Genomic DNA, 23,579 nt, shown 5'->3' with positions numbered 1-23,579 from the left:
TTATTTATGTCCATGCCTGTATGCTTACCTATGTGTGGCAGATCAGTTTTGTAAATGCACTTTTCATTCACTTATGAATGCCCAGGTCCCTTCCAAGACTCTTGCAAGCAGTACTGAATTCTTAGAAAACATTCATCTAACGTTTTTCTTTTGGAATATTTAGTAGTCCACAAGAGCTACAGACTTACTCAAAGTGTTAGGAATAGCGCAACAGTAGGTAACTATTACTAGCATGCTGTCTTACTGTTTTGAAAGCACCAGAGTAATTAGCTATTTCCATCCTTGTTAGATTGCAATGATACTCAAATATAAACATCACTTAATGAACTTTGCAGCAGGTAAGGGCTGTACCACTATTATGCCAGGCAGTTCCATAGCTACGTGGTGATATTCTTTGTGCATTAGCGTAATTAAATTTAAAGTAATGTTGTCTAGGGGAGGAGTTTGTTTTATTGCGCCTCTCAGACAAATGTGCGTCAGGGAATATAAGCGAGTGGAAAAAGTCTGTCTGGAAGTGGCAGTGTGCTGTGGTGTATTGCATTTCGCTGACATGAGAGGAATGTGGCAGTGAGGTCTACAGTTGCCTGCTGTAGGCACTAGCACTCAGTCTGACTGAAAAGCAGCTTGGGATGTGCCTTTTGCTTCATTAAGCAAAAGGCTTTATGCCTGTGGCATGAAATGCTGTAGAACACAGTGGAAGTATTACAGTTTATGTTGTAGAACAGGATTGCCAATCTCAAAAAATCACAAGTCAAATATTACAACATAAAATCTGTCTGTAAATAGGGATATGTTTTTAAAACTCTTTCTTTCCCTTTTACTTCTTAAGATTCATTTATTTTTAAGTGAAAGCTGAGATCTTCGCTGGAAGTTGAGAACTTCACCTGACGTCAGTGCTTTAAGAAAAACACCTAGTTTCAAAAAAGTTGCAAAAAGGTCATTAAAGTTCTTAACAGTGAGTCAGGCATCTTGTGTAGAAGCTGTGTGATTGTAAAAGCTTTGTCATTATAAATAGAGCTGAAAACCAGGGGTGCAAAATGCAGAATTGGCTCCTGGCAGTTACAGTTGAGTTGGCATTTGCTTACCTTTAACAAATGTCACTAACTATGCTGGCTTACGCTATAGAGCAGCTGGCCAAAGGAAAAGGAAAAACAAAACACCATGGTCTAGAAAGTCTGTGTTGTTTGGGAGAGCCACAGTGAAGCAGTTTGTAGACCTTGCAGCTAGAGTAACCTACAGCTGGTCCGTATCTGGTGTAGCTTCTGCAGCCTCTCAGAGTTTCATCCTGTGCATGTTGGGGTCAGTAGCAGGACTCCTGTTTGTAAAAGTAAGTGTGTAATTCTGAAGGATTCATTAATTTCCTTGTGTTGTCTGTATCTTCCAAAGAAATGTCAGTGCTGACCCCTTCCGTGAGGGTGATGTCCAAGCCTCTCTCTCCACTTTGCTGAAGTGGCAGGCTGTAGCTTTAGGATTTTGAACCACTGCACTGTTAGCAAGCAAGGAGGGTAGAGCATTTGTGTTTCTAGGTCGTTCACAGTGCTGGAAAAGGGGTGTTAGGCTGTAGTCATGGGTATTTTTATGATCCATTGTTCATTGTACCTACTGACCTGCACTTTAGTCCCAAAGACAAACTACAAAGCCCACACTTTGGAAAGACTGAGATCTAAGAATATGAATAATTGTATAGGATTTTTAATGTAAAACCCAAGCTTTTGGTTTTGGAAAGCAGGTACTCCTGTACATAGATTAGGCAGTTGGTAGTTAAGCTGTAAATCTGCTGCTGTTTTATGTGCCTATCGTGAACTCGATTGAGATCTTTTTCTGCTGTGCAACCCTAGAAGAAACAACAATTCTTGAAATAACATTTCAGTGCCATAAAAGCTTCTCATTTGACATCTGGTGTTGGCAGCTCAGCCTGCCTCTTCACCGTACGTGTGGCTGTCACCATTCAACCAGGCTTTCTTTTTTTGCATGGCTAGTGCAGATGAAAGTCACCTTTCTCTCAAGAGCACTCCAAGCTGCTGATTAACATGGCTAAGGCTCAGGACCTTTGTCATGCAAATACAAACTTGCTCTTAGGTCAACATTTAAAGCATCATTTTCATTGTTTTTAAGAATCCTATTAGTAGTAGAGGGACGATAAATAATCCAGTGGTCTGGAACCACGTCATTCTAGCTCAGGGAACTGTTACCACTACGGTTGATGCTTTAGGTCTTGGAGCTGTACATGAAGCACTTTTATACTTTTGGATCTAGCAGTTCGCTTAATGGTTCGATGTAATTGAAGCTCACTGAAATCTGCAGGAGATATCATTCAGTTCTGTCATAGTTTAGCCCTAAGCTGGCAGCTAAACAGTACGCAGCTGCTCTTTCACTTCTCCCCACCTGGTGGGATGAGGAGGAGAATCAGAAAAGAAAAGGGAAACTCATGGGTTGAAATAAAAACAGTTTTAATGGAGCAATAAAAGAAGAGAGAATAAGAATATATAGAAGAATATATTAAAATACAACTGCTTACCACCAAATGACCAGCCTGTCCCAAGTAGCAGTTTCAGCATGTGCAGCGACAGCGGCAAGCAGAACACCCAATGCAGAATTCAAATCTCCTGCCTGCCTTCCAGCCAAATTCCCATTTCTATACTGATCACAGTGTTATGGTATGGGATATTCTGTTGGCCAATTTGGATTAGCTGTCCTGGCTCTGCACCTGTGCCCTTGCAAAACATAGGAAACTGAAAAATCCTTTATTTCTTAGCAGCAACTGAGAACATCAGTGTATTATCTACGCTCTTCTCATATTAAATCTAAAAAACAGTGGCTGCTGGGAAGAAGTTTAACTCTATCCCAGCTAAGGATTGCCTAGCAATAACTAAAAGAATGTGTGTTATCAACATTATTCTCATACTAAATCCAAACGCAGCAGCTACTGGGAAGAAAATTAGCTATGGTTACCCACCAAGTGCACACAGATCCTTAAGTTAAAGCAATCCCACAGATGGGTTTGCCTTTGCCCGAGGCAAGACTAACCTAGATGGTCTTCCCCAGCACATTTTTGACACCTACTGCAGAGACTTTATCCCCTTCTGCAGTACATAAAAGTTTTGATTGGGTGGGACCCGTTTGACTGATAGATGCTCCAGTGTTAACTAGCCGGTTGGTTTTTGCTAAATGTTTATCCCAGTGCTTGAAGGTCCCAGCACTCATTGCTCTCAGTGCAGCCTTTAACAGTCTGTTGTATCACTCAGTTTTCCCGGAGTCTGGTGCATGATAGGGAATGTGATATACCCAGTCATTGCTGTGCTCTTTGGCCCCAGTGTCTATGAGGTCATTTTGGAAGCGAATTCTGCTGCCTGACTCAATTCTTTCTGTGGTGCTACATCCACAGGACTTGATTTTCAAGGCCAACGTTAGTGTTTCCGGCAGTAGCATAGGGCACAGGATATGTTTGCAGCCATCCAGCGGTTGCTTTTACCATTTTAAGCACATGGTGCTTGCCTTGGCATGTTCATGGTAGTGTGATACAATCAGTTTGCCAGGCCTCTCCATATTTGTATTCGAGCCATCGTCCTTCATTTCAGACAGGCTTGGTTTGATTGTAGCATGTTTTTCATGTGTGCAATAGTAATAGTGTTCATGGTCAAGTCCACCTCTTGATCATGAGCCCATCTATATGTTTGTTACATCTCTTCCTTGATGGCCTAAAGGGTCCTGGGCCCATGGAGTTAAAATAGTTCACCCTTATGTTGACAGTCCAGATCTACTTGAGCCATTTCAATCTTAGCAGCCTGATCCTCTTGCTGGTTGTTTTGAAGTTCTTCAATGAACCAGCTCTTATGTCATGCAGATGCTCATGTACCTACTTTTACAACTGGATTCTCTAGCTGGGCAGCAATATCTTGCCACAGTGGGGCAGCCTGCCTGGATTTGTCTCCGTGCTGCCAACTGCTCTGCTTCCATTGCTGTAGCTACCCCCCCACAGTGTATCTGCTGCCATCCGCGAGTCAGCATAGAGATAAAGTACTGGCCATTTATCTCATTCAGCAACACCTAGAGCCAGCTGGATAGCTTTCACCTCTGCAAACTGACTCTATTCTCCTTGTCCCTCAGCAGCTTCTGCCGGTTGTTGTGTAGGACACCACACAGCAGCCTGTTCGTACAGGTAGGGAGCCAGCCTCTCAGCTAGTATGTCCGGCAATTTCTCCACAACTGAGACACAGGCCTGTAGGGAGGAAAAGAGATTTTCTTTGTATTGCCAGAGTTGGCCAGCCACATCATCCACAGTTGGTGTCTCTTCCTTTTTGCGGGACTGTACTGCCAATGAGTTGGCATACAACGATGCTGTGCTCCGTACAAATTTCCACCACATGGGTCGTGTTCATTTAACTTCATCTGGATCTGTGGGTAACTGTGTGCTGCTCAGGTCAAAATAAATCACGGCCAGCACAGCTAATTTCCTCAGGTACTGCATATCTCTCTCCATCGTGGTCTATTTGCCTGGATGCCAGATAACACCTTCCTTGAAGGGATACCTTTCTTTCACATCTAACAGGAGTCAGCTCCAGAGACTGAGGACTTGTGTTACTTTTCCAATCACCTTTTCAATGCTCCCTTCCCTAGAAAGGGATCCCTGCTGTTTGGCTTCCTTACCCTCTAATTCCAGGCTACTGACTCCGTTATCCCAGCATCAGAGCGACCAGGTAACTATGTTCTCACATAGATGATGGCTGAAGTCTTTTCATGTATCACTCAGTTCACTCAGGGTTGGGGATGGGGTGGTTACCTCTGATTCTGCCCCTTCCTTCTGTTCCTGTGATTGCCCTGCTTTGTCATCCTTTACTAAACAAGCTGTCTTTCAGGTCTATTTCTTCTTGGTTTTAGGGGCAACTGATACCAGCATAGGTTGGTTCTCAGGTTCAGCTGCAGTGCCTGTTGCCAGGGCTGGAGCAGACGCAGTACTTGCTCATCTGTTTTCCCTCTTTTCCCCCTGCAAGTGCTGCATAAAGTTGAACAGGGCTTGGTAGGCATGGGCCAGGCCCCAGCACATTGCAGTGATTTGTGATTCCTTGGAATTGCCAGGGCAGCAGCATGCTTTTTCCAAATATTCAACTGGTTTTTCAGGATTCTGCACTTATTCAGGGGGAAAGTTCCAAAACACCGGAGGCCCCTACCATCCTAGGTATTTGTTCATGCTATTCCACACACCCTGCCACTCGTAACTATCCAGCCCTGAGGCAGACCTCCAGATGATATTTTTAAGTAGTTATTTAACCCTAAACAAGACCTGAAACATGTTCAGGAGGCATAGCAATAAGAGCATCTTCATAAGTACTTTCTTCACCTCCAGTGGAAACATGTATAGTCAGAAGCAATGCTTTGAAATCTTTTACTACTGTCGTATTGATAGGAAAAAAAATAGATAGAAAGAGATTGTGTGCATTAATTATTTATCGTGCAATCAAGAAAGTATGAAAATAATCCAGGGTGAAAATTGGGAAGGGTTGTAAAGTAAAGCACTGGCTCTTTCAATTTGAATAATTCAGACCCCACTCAAGCTTTCTCCACAGAACATGAGGTCTAATCCCAGCACAAGTAAATACACATGTTTTTTCTCTAAAAAAGATTTAAAAGTCTTGCAGCCTTTGAGGGGAGATCAATTGGGCTCACTTAGCTTCAAGTGAATAATTAAACTGCAAGGAGTTGTTATTTTCCTGGCTCCTTTGTAATGTCTCTAACTTATTAATTCTCAGATATTCAACTCCTAGACTTATTAGCATCAATCAAGCTCTGCTTCTATTCTCTAGAAAATAAAATATGTAACAGAAAAACTGCCAAGATTGAAACATGTTGTTGTATTGTTACAGTATTAATACCATCACTGTAATTAAACCACCTGAAAATATGAGCCATCCACTTTTTCTCTCAGGGACTCATCCACCTATGGGGTTTTGTTCCTTTGAAAATCTCCCCAGAGATCCAGCATGCTTTGCTTCTTGTGATTGTTCTTAGCTTTTAATCCTTTAAAACCTGTTGTCTTTATCTGCTACTAAGTACACACATATTGCTGTGTGATCACAGTTTTGATGGGATTTGCAGTTTGGCAGAAGTCAGTGATCTGACTTATACTGTTTTTGGGATCATGGTGGGTCCCTTTGTCCTGGATCAAAAACCTGCAGGGTATCTTTAAATCGAAGGGAAGGATGAATACAAAAGAGACTGGAAAACGATGAGAGAAGGCATCCAAGAAGGCAGGTGCCCTGGTCCTGAGTCCTGGGGCAGAACTAACAACACTCATATTGCTCTTTCGAAACATTAGCTTAGCACCCTCTTAAAAGTCTCTGCTAGCAGAGGTTCTGTTACCTAATAAGGATTTGGGCAGACTTTTTTGCCTGTTAGAAATGTTGTCCTGATGGCCAGCTCGCTCCATCAGGTGCCTGTGACTTTATCCTTACTTTGCTGCTTTTGTGGTGAGAGTAGGGTGATTCCACATTAAGGAAGTGAAAGAGGATGGGGAAGGAAGTGCCCAGGCCTGGATGAAAACCTCTGGAAGGCTTAGGAGGAGAAGAAAATTGCCCATCCAGGCTCCTTGTCATTGTGTTTCTTGCTACTGATGACTTGACTTTCTGATACTTTTAATATGCTTGAGACAGATATTGAATACGAGCAAAGTCTGGAATATTAAGCATGACTTCAGTAGTGGAGAAACCTCTGGGTCCCATCTGGAGAACTAAATAACAGTAATATTTTGACAGAAGAATGTGACTGTAATGCCCTTTTCCTGTCTTTTCTACCTTCACAGATGAACAAGAGCCAGCAGTCAGCAGTGATTCAGATATTTCATTGATTATGGCAATGGAGGTTGGACTGTCTGACGTGGAGCTTTCCACTGATCAAGACTGCGAAGAGGTGAAGTCTTGAAAAACAAACAAAGATCCAACACTAAAGTACAGGGGAGGGCCACAGGGAGGGACCGAGTCAGCTTTCTAGGATTTGGACCAGTCATGCACATGCCTCCAGAGCACTGTCACTCCTGCACACTCCATTCTGAGATGGTCACGAAAAGCAATAGCAACAGTTGTGTCTGCCTGGATGTGATTTCATCATCTACATACGTTCATTTTGTTCACATGGGAGATGAATGCTTCCAGTTTACTCATGCTTGAGAGCAGTCCTGAAACTCTTCAGTGGCTCATAAATACACAACTGAAATGACGGCTTGAGTGTTTTCTACATTTGTTGATTGGGAGTTTGTTTCTTTTTTTTGAAAAGACGTATGTTTGTTACATTAGTTTGTTTGTTTATGGTTTGTTATGGATGGACACTCTGTTTTTGTTGACTGACCCCAGCTTTTTCAAGAGTTCAATCCAGAAATATGAATTCCCGTTCACTGGTCACTTCACAGTCTGACTCCAGGATTTATCATTGCCTTGTTGTTTCTGCATGAAGTACACATGGCTTCAGAAGGATGGTGCATTAGCACCCTGCATTAATGTGAAGCCAGGTTTTCAAGTGGGAGCTTGGAAATGGTGTATTCTGAAGGCCTGAATTTGTAAGGGAGTTCTGAATTAACAGAGATTGCTGAGATTTGGGTTATAACTGCGTTATAGTGACTTTTACTTAGTGCTCTGTTCTATACAAATATCATACAGTGTGAAGGAGAGAAAGAAAAGCTTAAAGCTTCACTCCGTCCTTGTAGTCCTTTACTGTATTTTATGCTGTTAGCGGTTGTCAGTACATTAATGGCTTTTCTTCAAATCACAGTTCAGTAACTGGAAAAGAAGATCTAATATAACATCATGTCTTTTCCTAATTTTGCAGACTAAAATCTGACCATTAGGCTAAAGGAGTGACTGAGAGGTTTCCAGAGCCTGCTTGTTAACATCTATGGATTATGTGGTTGAAAATGTTCTTTAAAAGGGTGTGGAGATGCTGGTATCAGTGTCAGAAGTTGCTAACGAAGCAGGAGGCAGCTGGTTGAAACGTTTCCTTCCTGGTTTGGTTTTGATTTTTATTTAGCGTGTTTCACTTCTTATGTTTTGACAGCGGTTTTTTCCTGCTTCTGATCGAACACAAGAGTTCAGGTGGTTCGCTCCCTTCCAGAGTCCCTGTCAACATTGTTCCAAGCATGATGGAATACTTGCAGTTTCTATGGGTATATATATATACCAAAATATTTTGGGTAGAAGTGAGGAAATTTGAAAATAGAGAGATAGCATAAATCAAAACACCTAAATAAAAATGACCTGTTACAATTATTTAGTTCATCCTGAGCTCTGCTTTCCAGAGGAAAGCTTATCGTTACTTGTTCAGTGTACAATTCTATTTTTCAGTGAAAGTACTCAACTGTGAAGAAGCGTTTTTAGCTTGCTGTTATACAAGAGTAAATGGTTTCTGTTGACAGTCAGATGATTTGAATCACATTACTGCCTCCTGAGTAAGTCCATAGAATCCAACAATTCATCTTACATTGAAATTTCATGGAGAGGTCAAACATTTTGACTTGATGGTGTCACAGCAGCATCTCAAAATACAACTGTTAGGGTTCTTGCTGCATTTAGTCTCCTATTTTACTCATTAGGTGTAGAAACCAACTTTCAGTGAAAATTCCATTTGTCAGATCTTATTCAGCAGCAAAAGTGTTTTAAAACTATCCGTGAAATTTTGGTCAACTTGTTTCTTTAGTACAGGAAGAAGGAAAAATTATACTCCGTGCTTTTCAGTCCAGTTAGTACTCGGTTCATTTCATTACTTAATTTTTGGATGTTCTTAGTCCCTAAATTGCAGAGTAACTTCGAGGCAAAGGGGCACAGCCTAGTAATCCTTCAAAACCGTGATCCGGAAATGTGCCGTTACATTTTCATAAGCCATTCAAAAGGACATCTCTTTTTAATTGAAGAGGTACAGGAAGTCTACTTGGTTTAAAAAGAAAGTGAGAGTTAGTTTGAGAGGGCACAGCTAGGTCAGTCTTGCCAATGTTTGTGGTTCTTTAATCTTATTTTTCTTATTCTTTAATGTCTTCTCTATTCCTTGCTGCAATGGGAAAGGCCCACAGTGTCAGGGGAACAAGTGCTGACGTTCACTTCTACACAAGGGAGTTTGCACAAGGTTCTGCATCAGCTGCACTTAAGCTCTGGAAATAATGCTGAAATGGGATTTAAGTGGAGATTGCACCAAATACTGGCCCTTCACACAGGAATTAAATTCATCTCAAATGACTGCATGGGAAAGAGTGAAGCTGGTTATACACAGTCAGGTCTCCCTATGGAAGGTACATGCACAGGTACAATTTCTTCTCTAACACTGGAGCCTGGGTGCTACATGTCAGAGGAACATCACAAACACAATGTTTGTGTTGTCAGTGATCCTTTAACATCTGCCCGCTGCAACCCAGCACACAGACAAAAATCTGGCTGAATTGTTTGTGTTTCAGAGGAGCTGTCGCAAAGTCTTAGTTTTATTTCACAAACTCAATTCAGTTAATCTCCATGGATAGATTGACCAGTTGTCTGTTGCCATAGTGGAGTCACCCACAGCACAGCAGAGCAAGCAAGGTCAGTGAAGGAGCAAGGCAGGAGGTGGAACTCTCACTTGATACTGAACTGGGTCCTTCTTGCCACAAAATCATTAAAGGGAGCAGTGCTTAAGGGGGCATCATGTAGATGGTAACTGGGACCCTGCCCATATTACTAGGAGCTGGGGAAGGATTTTGGAGAGGGATCTCACTGTGCATGCTCTTTTCTGAAATATCCTGTACCAGATGTGGTCTCTCAAGGTCCACAGCTGAGGCAGGGTGCTAGGCTGGGTGAGAAGTTTTTACATGTCACTATACTGGGTTGAGTTTTTCCGCTTTGTTTTCCCAGTTCTACCTGCATTTTCACTCAAGAAGGGGGTTTTCCCATCCCTGTCCTCAGGTTCTTTACAGCTCTGAGCACCATTAAGAGATGATGAGTGCAAAGCTAGGTTACACATCACTGAAGCCAGAACTTAGGAAAGCACTTAAGTAAATGTTTTATTCCGTCCTTCTTCAGAAAAGCACTTAGGACTAATTTTAGACTTGTACCTGAATCGTCTTATTTTCAACAGGTCTTCTGTGAGCATAATTAAGCTCCTGTGTCAAGTGGAAATGTTTTCCTACAGCAGGACCTGGCTGACAATATTCTTTGTATATATAACCTGTGAAATGCCTTGGGAATTTGAGGTGCTTCATAAATATTCAGACCCCCACAGGTATGTTTGCAACACACGTGAAAGCCTTAATTCTGCAGGTCTGCATGCCCATGCACATTTTTGCTTACATGAGTCTCTCCACTGAGATTCCTCACAGGGTAAAATTAAACCTCCCAGTTTGCAGCTTTGGGCAAGATTAGTCCCATCCTGAGCGTTGTGTGAGTTCTCGGGACTGCTGCCCGCTAAGCCTGAGCTCTGACGTTAAATATGCGGGATTCAGATGCCAGGGAGGCAGTACTGCCTCTTCAGAAGGGAAAGCAGCCTTTAGCACGCAGCCAGGAGAAACCAAAATCCTCTGGTGCCCTCTGACGAACAAATGCTCATGCACGTAATTCTGCAGGCTCAGAGGGGCACCTCCTGCACAGGGCCAGCAGCCAGAGGATGGTGCAGCTCTCTGAGAAAGGCGCTCTTGTCATTAAGCGGATCTTGTGTCTCTGAGCTCTTCCTGTTCTGTCATCTGAGGCTCTTTTCTTTTCTTGGAGTGAGTAGTAGCTTGGAAAAGTATTTGCCAAGTGAGGCTTGTCTTCAGTTGAGCTGGGTTGCAGGATGAGACTTGGACAGGGAGAGACTGCACTGTGAGTTTCCTTTGATTTTCGTGGATTTCACTAAACTGCCGTCCCAGCCCTTCCCCATGGCTCACCCATTCCAAAAGGGATACAGATCTGTCACTTGCTGAGAATTTGCTGAAAGTTTGGGGGTTTAGAGTTTTTTTTCTGACTGCCTCAAAACCAGGATCAGGATGTTCTTCAAGCATCCTATAGCATTAAGCTGCCATCTACGCATATAAGAGAACATTAATATGACTGTGGTAACTATTTTTAGTGTAAACAGAAGCAGCTGCCAGTTTTAAACTTTATGTATGAGGGAGGTTGTGGCAGTAAAGAAATAGGCTTTCTAGAGGCAACTTGAAAAATAAATTTATTGAAATCACATATGGTAAGAGGTCTCTTGGATCTCCCTACCTTAATGACCCCTGGATCAGATCCAGAGGAAGTCATTCCAAGAAGGGCACTTGGTCTCTTGTTGAGTGGCTTGTTAGGGATCCATTCTTATTTTGTTAACAAAAGGAACACAATCACCAAAGGCAGGTCTGGCTCTGAATTTAATCTTTCTCAAATAATATATGTTTGTGATCCAAAGTTTTTGTTGTCAGACCTGTTAACCCAACCCCATATTCCCTTGCTAAATAAAAAGAAATTCTTGTCCAATTTGAAAAAATATCTAGCTCAGAAGACTTTTGCATGTGGATGGGCTGCCCTGGCAGGTATCTGCACATCAGTTAGTACTTCTTTGGGCTTTTAGTCATTGGTTCAACACAGTTACAGATTTTTCATAAAGTGTGTTTTATTTGCTGTTTTTGTTTAACCTGAAAGTGCAGTCATCATACAAGTTTTCCAGAGTTTTGCCTTGCAAGCTTTTCTCTTTGAATAAATGCCACAGTCTTTTGAGAGAATTCTGTGATTAAAAGGCAAAGATTGGGTCATCACTCTTTATATCTCATCTCTGGACTGCAAGCCCTTGTTGTGGCAATTGGTCCATACTGAAATGATAATACAGGTTATGTGTAATCGGTGGGAAATGTCTTTCAACCCAGGCAGCTGGGAATCTCTTGGGCTTTGTTTGCAAGAGGCTCATTCCTTTGTGGTCTCTGTCTGGAGAAAAGCTCATGACTAAGTATATAGTTTGAAGTAAGCCAAGAACAGGAATTTATAGTCTGTGCATACCAAGAAAACCAATAGTCATTTATTGATTTTTATTTGTTAGCAATAATGGACTTCTGTAGCGATTTGTTGTTCTTTTAGATCGCTGTTGTAAGGCCAAAGTTACCAGTCTGCTTGGAATAGGAGCCAGGACAAGCTGACTCTTTAAACAGAAGAGGGAAGGCTTGGTTTGCTGTTGGGATGCATCCATTTCACGGGTCAAAAATGGCAGAGAAATCCAGCCTGTTCCTTCCCAGCCCTCTTCTCAGATGTTTGCTCCAGAGGGAGCCTTTGTTGCAGGGGAAGGAGACTGCGGGATCAAACTAGCGCTGTGCCTCTTCCTCTCTTGCATTTTGTGCTGCCTGTATCTCTTGCAGCAGGTTGGACTGCCCTGGTTCAGCACAGGGGAAAGAAGCCAGCCTAAGCTCAGCTTAAGGACTTAATGAAAGATTGTCCCAAGGGTATCAGCAGATTCGTGACCAGCACTGACCAGGATTGCTGCTTCATTGACGAACACCGAGCATTGACTCATTTGTTTTATAGGTGCAAATGTGTGAGTGTACATGGGGCAGCCAGCATGACAGAAATAAATTGGCTTGGTTAAAACAAGCGGTGAAAAACAATGTCATGAGATATTCTAGGGGCCAGGGAAGATGAGGGCGGACGTGATGTCTTAGCAGACTTTTTTAATAGGGACAATTGATCCAACAGAAGCACTTCTTTTATTTTATTTTACCAAGCTGTTACCTGAACTAATTGATAGTTTTGCAGTTGAAAGAGGAACGCCAGATGGACTTCTTAGTCTGGATTTGTTAGCATAGCAGATGGCAGCTGCCGGTTGGGATGGCGAGCGAGGGAGAAGGCTGCCCTCTGCCGCAGAGCTTCCCCCGCTGGGCTGGAAACCCACTCAGCTCCTTCCTCTTCTTTGGCACTTTCTTTGTCAAGAAAAAAACCTTCTGAGCAGGAGCTGTATTTCAGAGAGAGAAACAGAGATGAAAGATGAATGAAAGATGTGGATTTTGAATGAAAAGCCAATGGATGTGTTTTCCATCCGAAGTTAATCTTGCCTCTCTCAACTATTTTAATTGTGAATTTGCGGAAATTCTTTCTTTCTGGAGTGAATACAAAAAAAAACAAAAAGGAGAGGGAAAAAAAATAGTTTTCCCTTTTTTGTTTATTTCCAGATTCTTCAGTTCTGTGTAGCATTAAAAACAATAGCGAGATGCTTGTTTGCTCTGAATGTATACAGTTATTTCAGATGTCAAATACCTAAATGTTTTGTACATGTACATAATACCATCCTTACTTCTTGTTTCATGTTAGGAACCTGAAATGACTGTACCGTTTTATAATTAGAAGTGTAAAGAGGGGACAGTGGGTGGGAGGGTCTGTTATTTTTATAGCAAGATGTTCCTTGTATTTAGTGAACATTTAAAATGGTTTTGTACTTGTCAAACTATACATTCCATCCATTTCCAGAAGAGAATTATTTTTATTTAGTGTAGTTTATAAGCAAACCAAAAAAAAAAAAAAATGTGGCATCCCATTTATACGCAGTTCGTGAACAGAGCAGAAGTATCCTGGTTTCCAGTTGTGACTCCAAAGCTTTTTCCAGCCGTGTCTCTTCTCACACGCTACAGAGCCATACCAGCAAATGCCAATGTTATAAAGGGAAGAAAAAATCCCAGACAAAATAAATACCATACGGATCAGTGCACAGCTTGCCGAAATAACTTCCAGTTCGGAGACAATGGTCTGTCCCAAGGAAGTTCTCCAAGGTAATCAGTTGTGCTCTGGACAGCAGGGGTGGATTTACTGGGAGGCCTTCAGCCCTGCCTGTCCCCCTGCCCACAGCAAGCTGGGGGGTGACAGGGCTGTCACGTCCCACACTGCATCTCTGCTTGTGCTGCGGTTCCCTCAGGATGGGAGCCTGTTTTTGACAGAAGTTGTTTGCTGGTCAGGCAGTTGGTTTCTGCAGGCTGGCCACATCGTGTTTCTTTTGACTCTGGAAACAACCCTTCATCTCCGCATTAAAAACAAAGTTCCTTTCTGCAGATAGCTGCGCTTTGGTTTGTGAAACACCTAGCGAAGCACCATGGCAAAATCACACAGTGGCATTTGCATAGGTGGTTCTTTTTCTTGTAGTCAGCTTCTTTTACCCCTGCTACCTGTGACTTGCTGCCGAAAGTGCAGTAGCAGTTTGTGAAGCGAGACTTTTTTTCTAGCGTTACTTTCTGTACAGTATTGCAAACATACTTTAACTCTTTGCTGATATTTTGTAATGTATACATCTTCCCCTCCAATGCACTTTATCTCTCTTGAAAAATGTGGGAGTCGGAGAACGACCATCTTAAAGGGATTTGCCTGCAATCATGAGGCACACAGTTTTTATTTCTTTTCCTTCTTGCTTTGGTATATACTGTAAATGCTAAAGAGCATGGACAGTGACTCAGCTGGGGGAAGTACAGAAATGTTGAGGCTAATATCTGGAAGCATTATTCAATAGTACAACATGGCTATTTTTGTTATATAGAAGATTATAATGTAAATATGTGAGACTGTGTTATTATGTACTAGTAAAATATTGCAACTCTCAAAGTTAAGATGGTGAATTCCAAGGAATTTTATTGCAAGTTTTTTAATAAAATGAATCCAATTACTGTGTCGTACATATTTTCTAACAGACTGTGTAAAACTGGCATTTACTGATGTGTGAAACTCACTGATTGTTTCTTCCTGAACTCAGCTGCTGCAGACTTTGGCATTCACCAGAGGCTGAAGCTATAGTGCGAGGGGACCTGAGTGACAGCCTGGCATCCATGCCACTGCTCCAGCCCCAGTCACTACTCCGATTCTCCCAGTCCTTCAGCTTCTTTTGATCAGAAAGTAGCAGCTGTGCAGGAGGTAAATCATAGAATGGCTTGGGTTGGAAGAGGCCTTAAAGATCATCCGGTTCCACCCCCACCTGCCATGGGCAGGGACACCTCCCACTAGAACAGGTTGCTCAGAGCCTCATCCAACCTGGCCTTGAACACCTCCAGGGATGGGGCAGCCACAGCTTCTCTGGGCAACCTATGCCAGTGCCTCACCACCCTCACAGGAAAAAAATTCTTCCCTATATCTCATCTAAACCTCTCCTCTTTCAGCTTAAAACCATTCCCCTCGTCCTATCCCTGCATTCCCTGATATAGAGCCCCTCCCCATCTTACCTGTATGCCCCTTTTAAGTACTTTTGAATGCCTCCACTTCCCCACAGCCTCACCCTAGGCACTGGGCATGCGTTAAAATAGCTTTAAAAGGTGACAGCTCTGTAGTGGTGTGTTCAAGGCATCAACGTGCCACATCGGTCATGGCCCTAACTCCAATTTCACCCAGAAGCCAGGAAGGCAGCAGCTGTGGACTAGATCACACCCAGCTCCCTTGAACCCCCACGGCTCCTTGCTCCCATGCGTCCACCCTCCTGCAGGGCTTTGCTCTGGCTGTTCATGGTGGAGAGGCTGCAAGAAAAAACGTGTGTGATTTAACGTGTCTTTCTCAGCAACGCCAGGAATTGCTTTGCCCCTCCCAACCTGTCTCAGCCAGCTGGCAGCACAGCCTGGAGTGCCTTGTCTCACCAGCCCTGCTGCAAGGGCAGCTCTCCACACTGAAACGAACCTCAGGCTGCGTGTGGAAGGGAGGTCTCAGGTGTGGCCAGCCAAGGAATCTGGCCACGTTCTTCCCTTCTGTGCCCGATGCTTTGTTCTCTGCCTGCATTTAATAACTGGCTGGGGGAAAGGAGCGAACGGGGCTGGTTTTCCTTGGCAGGCAGCTGTGCGCAGTTGCTGTGTGATCTGCACACGCACAACGCAGCCGCCACTGGTGCTGCAGCTATGGTGGGAGGCAGCGCGCTGGAGCGGCACAGCAGAAGTAACACAGCGTGGAGCTGCTGGGAATGGCATCAGGGCTATAAATAACAAGGGGCATAAGGCAATTAATTCCAGGATACGAGCACACACTTAGGGCTTGGGTTACATCACCCTCTACTGTATGTGGGACTCTTTTCGGGTCAAAATGCACAAATAAATCTGGGCTGCTCTATGCTCTCTTTTGTTGTTTTATTTTCTCTTTTCTTCAGAATGAATAAGACAAATTTTCTTCACTCCTGTAATTCATGGAGGTGACTCTCAGACCCATCACAGTCAATGGAGAAGACTCAGGGTTCAAAGGGTATTTATCCAGATTTGCACTGTGCAATGATTTCCCCAACCTGGGGTCCCTTCTCTCCAGAGATACCCAAACCGTGCTAGGAAAGAAAACAAGCTTTGTGCTGCACATTTGAGGGTGCCCAAAGGGGAGCTGCAATCATCTGTGCCAGGCCTTGGGGAGCCACTCTGGAAAAAAACACTCTGAAAAGGCAGTTCTGTAACACAGAGAGATGGGTTTGGGGACATCCCAGTGAGAATAAAAGGGACCTTATGGCCCAAAAGAAATCTGCTGGGTTGGTATACTTATCATAGATAAGATGTAGGAAATCTGTGCCCAGTAAGTGAGGGTGTAATTTTGCAACTCGATCATTCCTCAGCTTTGGATCCCCATGCAAACAAGCTGCGAGCAAGCGTTGGCAGCAGTGGAAGTGGGCAAAGCCACCACCATCATGTGCCTGGGCCACCCTCTGCTGCAGGCCATCCCATTGCTCCTCTGGACATCCTCCTGGACACCTGCATCTCAGCAGCTTGGCTTCACAGTTCCTCTTCTCACCTGAGAGCAAAGAGGCTGCACAAGGAGGCCGGCAGCGACATGTGGTAGCTGAAACCCAGGCAGATATCCCTCCTTCTCCTCCATCTAGGAAGCACGGTAGCTCCTGGCAGGGGAACGGAGCAGCCATCTGGGAGTGGTAACACCATATCTGCATTGGCAGAGACCCAGAGCTCATCTGGAGTTGTTTCTCTGCCCCCACTCAGGGCGGCTACGCTGGCTCAGTCCAGCAGCCTGCCCAGCCCACATCTGACTCAACCAAGGCCAGGAGCAGACACCCAAAGGAGTAACACATCAGCGGTCATCCCACACTCCCTGTTGCTCCTGGTTTTGCAAAAGTCTAACACATCCCTGTGGTGTCTGTACTTCTTGGCTGCAAGGAGCAAGCTTGCTCAGTTGCGTTTTGTGGGATGCTACTCTGTGTCCCAGCACATCCTTGCTGCCTTTCTCTAGACCCTGCTACCCTTTCCATAACTGCACAGCATGAGGCGTCCTGGCTAGAGCATGATGCCAGGAAGGATGAATGGAGACAAGCCTCACAGCAGGGACACAGCCAAGGTATCGCCCAGCACCATGACAGGGAACACTCCCATCTCCCAAGGGTTTCAGATGTTCCCTGCAAGCAGAGCACCCCATGCCAGTGTCCTGGGCCTTCCCAAAAGGCCAGGTGTGCCGGGAAAAGCCAGCGCATGTCCACTTTGATGGTTGTGGTATTTCCTAGAACCATAGAATTATAGAATCACTGGGTTGGAAAAGACCTTTGAGATCATCAAGCCCAACCATACCTGTCCACTGCTAAATCGTATCCCTAAGCACTGCATCTGCCTCTCTTTTAAACATTTCCAGGGCTGGTGACTCAACCACCTCCCTGGGCAGCCTCTGCCCGTGCCCAACAACCCCTTCAGTGAAGAAACCTTTCCTAACATCCAACGTGAACCCCCCCGGCGCAACGTGAGGCCATTCCCTCTCATCTTATCGCCTGTCCCTTGGGTGAAGAGACCAGCACCCACCTCACTACAACCTCCTTTCAGGCAGTGACAAGGTGTCCCCTCAGCCTCCTTTTCTCCAGGCTAAAGAACCCCAGTTCCCTCAGCTGCTCCTCGTAAGACTTGTGCTCCAGACCCTTTAGCTTCAAATGTCGCTCTGGGACGCGGTTTAGTGGTAGATGGGAATGATTGGACTCAATGACTCAATAGGTCTTTTCCAACCTGGTGATTCTATGAGATGTTTTCTGCCAAGCCTCAGCTTCTGGAGGCAAAGGAGCGAGGCTCCGAGGGAGGGAGAGGCTGGGTTGCAGCCTAGGTGGTTGAGAAGAACTCACTTCCAAAAATGAGCGATGAAGGGCATCCTGGAGGAGGGGGAGCAGCAGCGAGGAGGCAGCTGCCTGCATCCCGTCCCTTCCCCTCACCCTGTCTCTCCAGCAGGAGGCTCCCCCGCCTCGCAGATGTGTCGTGGGAGAGCAGGGACACCCCTGGGCGAGCACAGACACTCGTGGGCCACCCACGGGCACCCACGGGCCAGCGGCCACCCAGCCCACACGCCGCCCGGGGCCGCCGGCTGGTGGCATCCATCCCACGGGGTCCAGTGATGGTTGTGCCTCGCCTGAAATATAGAATCATAGAATCACAGAATAACCAGGTTGGAAGAGACCCACTGGATCATCGAGTCCAACCATTCCTACCAAACACTAAACCATGCCCCTTAGCACCTCGTCCACCCGTGCCTTAAACACCTCCAGGGAAGGTGAATCAACCACCTCCCTGGGCAGCCTCTGCCAGTGCCATATGCTTCACAGCTTTGGCAGAGGGGAGTGGGATTGCTGCCCCACGAAAACCAAAGCAAAATGCAGCAAGAACACCTGCTGACAGTGGCTTTAGCAGCCGGAGTGGGGCTGGAGACCAGGACTGCAGCCCCCACCACAGCCTAACCCGGAGAAGATGGCACATTTGAACTGCACTTCGACTAAAGAAGTGGTTTTAAAGCAAATCGATTGAACTTCTGTTTGTGCATGCACTCACGTCATTCAAAAGCAGGTTGTTTTGGCACGACTTTCACTATGGATTGGTTTGTGGAGGACCAGACCCAGGCAGGAATTGCCGAGGTCATCCTGCATGGGTAATTGCACTCAAATAGGACTTTGGATGGGGGGAAATACCAAACTGGAGCATGATACCTATTGCAGGGTGCTGGATCTCACGCTCTATTGCAGCTGAATCATGAGAATCACAGAATCACAGAATCACAAGATTGGAAGAGACCCCCCGGATCATCAAGTCCAACCGTTCCTATCAAACACTAAACCATGCCCCTCAGCACCTCGTCCACCTGTGCCTTAAACACCTCCAGGGAAGGTGACTCAACCACCTCCCTGGGCAGCCTGTTCCAGTGCCCAATGACCCTTTCTGTGAAAAAATTCTTCCTGATGTCAAGCCCGAACCACCCCTGGTGCAGCTTGAGGCGTCTTGTCCTGTCCCCTGTCACTTGGGAGAAGAGGCCAGCTCTGTCCTCCCCACAACCTCCTTTCAGGTAGTTGTAGAGAGCAATGAGGTCTCCCCCAAGCCTCCTCTCCTCCAGGCTAAACACCCTCAGCTCTCTCAGCCGCTCCTCGCTCCTCGTAAGACCTGTTCTCCAGCCCCCTCACCAGCTTCGCTGCTCTTCTCTGGACACCCACTTCAGTACCTTTCATCACCACAGCCAATGTCCTCATCTATCCAGGCTGTTTCATGCCCACAAGATACAACACAGGCTGCTGGTACAGCTCCTGGGTATGAATTACTTCGTCCCCCCAATCCTGGTGTACATTTACCAGTAAAGAGATGCTCAACAGTGGCTCTTCTCCCAGTAGCACTGCCCAGAAGCAGGGGAGGTTGTTCACACCGAGGCAGCTCTGGAGGGGCTTTGGGGAGGCAGGAGATGAGTTTTGCTTTCAGCCTGGCTTGGGTGTGAGAGTCAGAAAATGCCAAAGAGTGAATGAGGAGGACCGCACAGAATTGTGTTGCCCACAGTGCTGTTATGGTGAGGGTGATGTTTTAAAAATCATCATCCGAAAGGGCAATAAAGAAGAGGATTTTCTAACAGAAAAGTGGCCCTGACTGACTTTCAGCTGTGAAGCTGCTCTGAAAAGGATTGTTAGCCCTGAGGAAAACAAAACAAAACAAAACAAAACAAAATAAAACAAAACAAAATAAAACAAAACAAAACACCAAAAAAACCAAACCTCGGTGAAGTCCTAAATACAAGCAGCTGCCAAAATTTCCCAGATGCATGTAATGACTCGTTAGCAATGACCATCATAGGTCATTCCTGCTGAGTCAGGTGTGTGGAAGGGAAGATGCTCCACAAGCTGGGAAGGCAATTGCAGTACCTGTGGGGGCTGAGGCTATAAAGCAAACCCACTGAAGCTGTGAGAGAAAGCTGCTGGTTGGTTGTTTTCCTTTTGCTTGCTGTGTGTTAGGAACTTTCTTTGCCTTGATTTCAGTGGAAGAAAAGGGCTTAGAGCAATGCTGGGGAGCTGCCCTTCAGGTGCGAAGAAAGGACCTGCCTGTGCTTTGACTGGTAAGAAAATGGGTTTTTTTTCCCCTGAAGCTGATTGTCTCTTGTTGGAGTGGTCTGCCCAGCTCGTGATCTAAAATGTTCCTTGTGCGTACCCAGTATGTTGCTGCTTGGGTGCCTTCACTTTGCTTGGGTTTGTCATGTGCACTTTATTGAAAGGCAAAGTATTTTTCTCCAAAATAGCTTAGGGTGGGGATTCCCTGGTGGCTGGTTCCTTGTCAGGGTGAGGAGGGAGCAGGACTGTGAGCTGGGGTCCTGCTTAGCCGTGTGGCTCCCCTGGGCCGGCTGCACTGCTGAGCTCTGTCTACCCAAATCCCTCTATGGAGGAGAGTGTGGGGTGGAGAAGTGAACGGGCAGTAAGGAGGTAGGCATAGTTTCACTCCTGCTTCTGTTAAGTCTGATGATTTGTCCTAAGCCTTCCTGCTCACTGAGAAGGAGGCATTCACGGCTGGAGGTGGTCGGGCTGATGCAGTCCGCAGCAGAAATAGCCACTCAGGAGCAGTAATGTCCTCAATGACCTTGGGAGAGATGCTCGTGTTGGAGGTAGGCAATGTGGAAGGGCTGTTTGGGCAGGGGTAGGAGCTACCACATTGCTTTTCACAGACATATGGGTGCTCAAAGGCCATGAGGACAACAAATCCATGTCAATTTGGGACCTCTGGCAATCTGATATAGCATGGGCTTAATCTGGGTAGATTGTTTATGGAGTGTTGAGTGGACCGATCGAGTACATCCTCAGATACAGGGCATAGAAACAATAAATGCCCTGGGTGTGGTGATAGTTATTGCTTGAATGCCCTACACGTGTTCTGCTCGCAGCCAGACTCCAACAATGGCAAAGCAGATTCGCTCTGACCGCTAGAGTTTCTCTCTCCTGTGTTGAAGATAATTCTATGCAGCAGTGAGATCATCTCCCTCGAGATGAAACCTTAGCAGTGAAGGAGCAAATCCATGCTACTGCATCTTGCTTCTCAGATGTCTGAGATGTTAAACAGAATAATTCAGAAATGCATTCAACCATCTCAGAGACATGAAGTCTGACTCCATGCAAGTGACATATTAAATATAAACTGTATGTGGAGCATAAACATGATTTTTACTTTCTAGCAGAGAGTGTTGGCTTGCTTTGTTTTGCTCTCGATTGTATTGCCAGAAACCTTCCTCAATACTGTTACTCTTGCTGGTGTTAGGAAATATTATCTGTCTTGTTTGTTCTCTAATTTGGATGGGAACAGAGATTACTTTTGTCTTTTGGTTTATGTAATGCTTGCTGATAGCCAGGGAGTCAAATGTTTTTGGGGTTGGGGTTTTTTTTCTCACTTTAAATATTTCACTGTAAGGACTGTGGTGCTGTAACATCAAACAGGGGGTGCAGAAGCTATAGTTATTCCAAGGACCTGATAGAGAGCTTATATTAAGGTGTTTAAAGATCACACAGCATCTCTGCTTCCACTTTCTCCCCTTCAAAAGGAGATGACACTGCTGACCCTTCTTTTTAAGAAGAAAAAAAAAAAGGGGGTGGGGAAAGACTTTTGGAAGCACCATGTTAAAATACTACTTCATAAATATCTCAGGGGCTCATCTGGCTTGAGAGAGGATTGTATTGTGCATGTTGTGTGTGTGTGTTAAAGATGTTTGGGTTGGTTTTGTTTGGTTTTTTTTCTTATGGAGACCACTAGAGCTGTGAGTTTTGAACCACTGATGTGAGCTGTGAGAGCACAAGCCCAGCAGGAGTGTGTGGGAGGTGCTGTTTGGCCACCAGCACCTCTCCAGCAAGAAAGTCCCAAAGGAGAAGATCACCAGCTTAGGCTGGGCAGCATCTTGCTGGGAGACCCACAGGACATTTTGAGTTTGACGGAGGAGCAGGCAGTGGGAGCCAGACCTACAAGATGCCTGTAGACCTGCTGGGCGCCCTTGCTTCCCACACATGTAAGACATGACAATAGACAGTGTCCCTGACATCTCTCTTCCTTTGTGTGCTTTTTCAGCCTGGAGCCTTTTGGTCAGACCCAGTTTGCTGCTACAACCCCATAGACATTGATGGCTTTATTCCTGACTCCCATTCTGCAATGCTGCAGTTGGGCCTTTCATTCCTCAGGTTATGTTTATTCCCTTTATCACTCACTTCTCCAGAACAATTGATGTTCAGGAGCCCTTCCTCTCTTTCCCAGTCTTTTCCCTATTACTACTGTAATTCTTTTGTGTTTACTTGACTTTGAGCTTGTCATGTGGCAATGAATTATCACATGGGAACAGCTGTAAATGAATTATGCATTAAAGAAATGCCTCTTAAAAATAAAACGGAGAGGGATATTCAGAAATTCTGATATTTGCACTGTTTCTTCTGGTGTGATCCAACTTGCAAAGCAGAAGAAATGAGGAGGAAAGAAGGGGAAAGGATGTCCAAACAGCAGAGGAGGGGGGATGCTGTTGCATATGAAGTGATTGAGTAGGGGAAAAGAGGTTGCAGAGTTGTATGTTGGGGCGGTGGTTTGGGTAAGGGGCAGGGGCAGAAAGCTTGGGTGACGGTGGGTCCTGCCTGCAGCTAGCAGCAGAGCCATATGCTTGTCTCATGCAAGCATTCAGCCTTGTGTATGCAAGGGACTCCAAAATGTTTCTGAGTGTGTGGATTCATGGGGATTGGGAAAGGACCCAAGGAAACATAACTGAACAGCCATAGGTTTGTGGCACCCATGCTAGCAATTGCCACCTCCCAGGAAGCTGGTCTCATGATGGCATAGCTTCTGCCCTGTGCTGCAGAGGAGCAGAACCACTGGGGCTGGTGCACATGGGACCCAGCCCTAGCTTGTTCCAGGGGCTGCAGTCTGTGTGGAAGGAAAGCTTAGCACCAGGGACCAGTGTCCATGAAAGCTAGGAGGCTCAAACAGTGGCCTCATCCCTGCCCTGGGTCTCCCTCTGTTTCTACTGCTGGTGTGGCTTTACCATCTGTACATACCTGTGCCCCCAGTGACACTAGAAGGCCAGAGCTGCCTCTTCCATGTGAGTCCTAGACTTACCAGGCAACACAGCCTCCTTGTTTCTTTACACCCCAGCAACATTTATGTATGTGCAACAGCTTCAGCAGTGTTTTTTCCCTGGTGGGTAGTCAGGGCTGAGCCCTAATTTGCTGCTGTAGGCCACTTGCCCACCCTTGGGGATGCCCAAAGCCTGGAGATGCTGTGTGAAAGGGTTTGTCTTCCTCCCCATGTCCCAGCCCAAGGGTGAACGTCCCCTGTCAATCAGGCCTCCGGCTGATGAAGCCCATGTCTGAGACTGGACAAATGCAAGCATCATCCAAACCAGTCCAACAGGGTGCCAGGCACCATACAGGCCTCTTCTAATTCTTCTTCCCTTTATAGGGAGGAATCC

The 23,579-nt window shown here is 45.4% G+C and overlaps 1 protein-coding gene across 2 annotated transcripts in view; it reads left to right on the top strand.

Annotated features, from left to right (window-relative positions):
• RNF150 (ring finger protein 150) overlaps window positions 1–14,726 on the top strand; it is a 132,156-nt gene extending 117,430 nt beyond the window's left edge. Inside the window, exon 7 of one of the 2 annotated variants that reach the window (XM_069855276.1) lies at window positions 14,671–14,726. In XM_069855276.1, the coding sequence (XP_069711377.1) occupies window positions 14,671–14,711 (41 nt within the window). In that variant the 3' untranslated portion in view covers window positions 14,712–14,726. Of the gene's footprint in view, window positions 1–6,796; window positions 14,584–14,670 lie in introns of those variants that run through there. The other variant, XM_069855275.1, reaches the window with a different exon arrangement.
• Window positions 14,727–23,579: the final 8,853 nt, after the last annotated feature.

The sequence above is a fragment of the Phaenicophaeus curvirostris genome, chromosome 4 (assembly GCF_032191515.1).
Source record: "Phaenicophaeus curvirostris isolate KB17595 chromosome 4, BPBGC_Pcur_1.0, whole genome shotgun sequence".
Taxonomy (NCBI): domain Eukaryota; kingdom Metazoa; phylum Chordata; class Aves; order Cuculiformes; family Cuculidae; genus Phaenicophaeus; species Phaenicophaeus curvirostris.
Note: the sequence above shows the minus strand (reverse complement) of the source record. Positions and strands in the feature narration are given on the sequence as shown.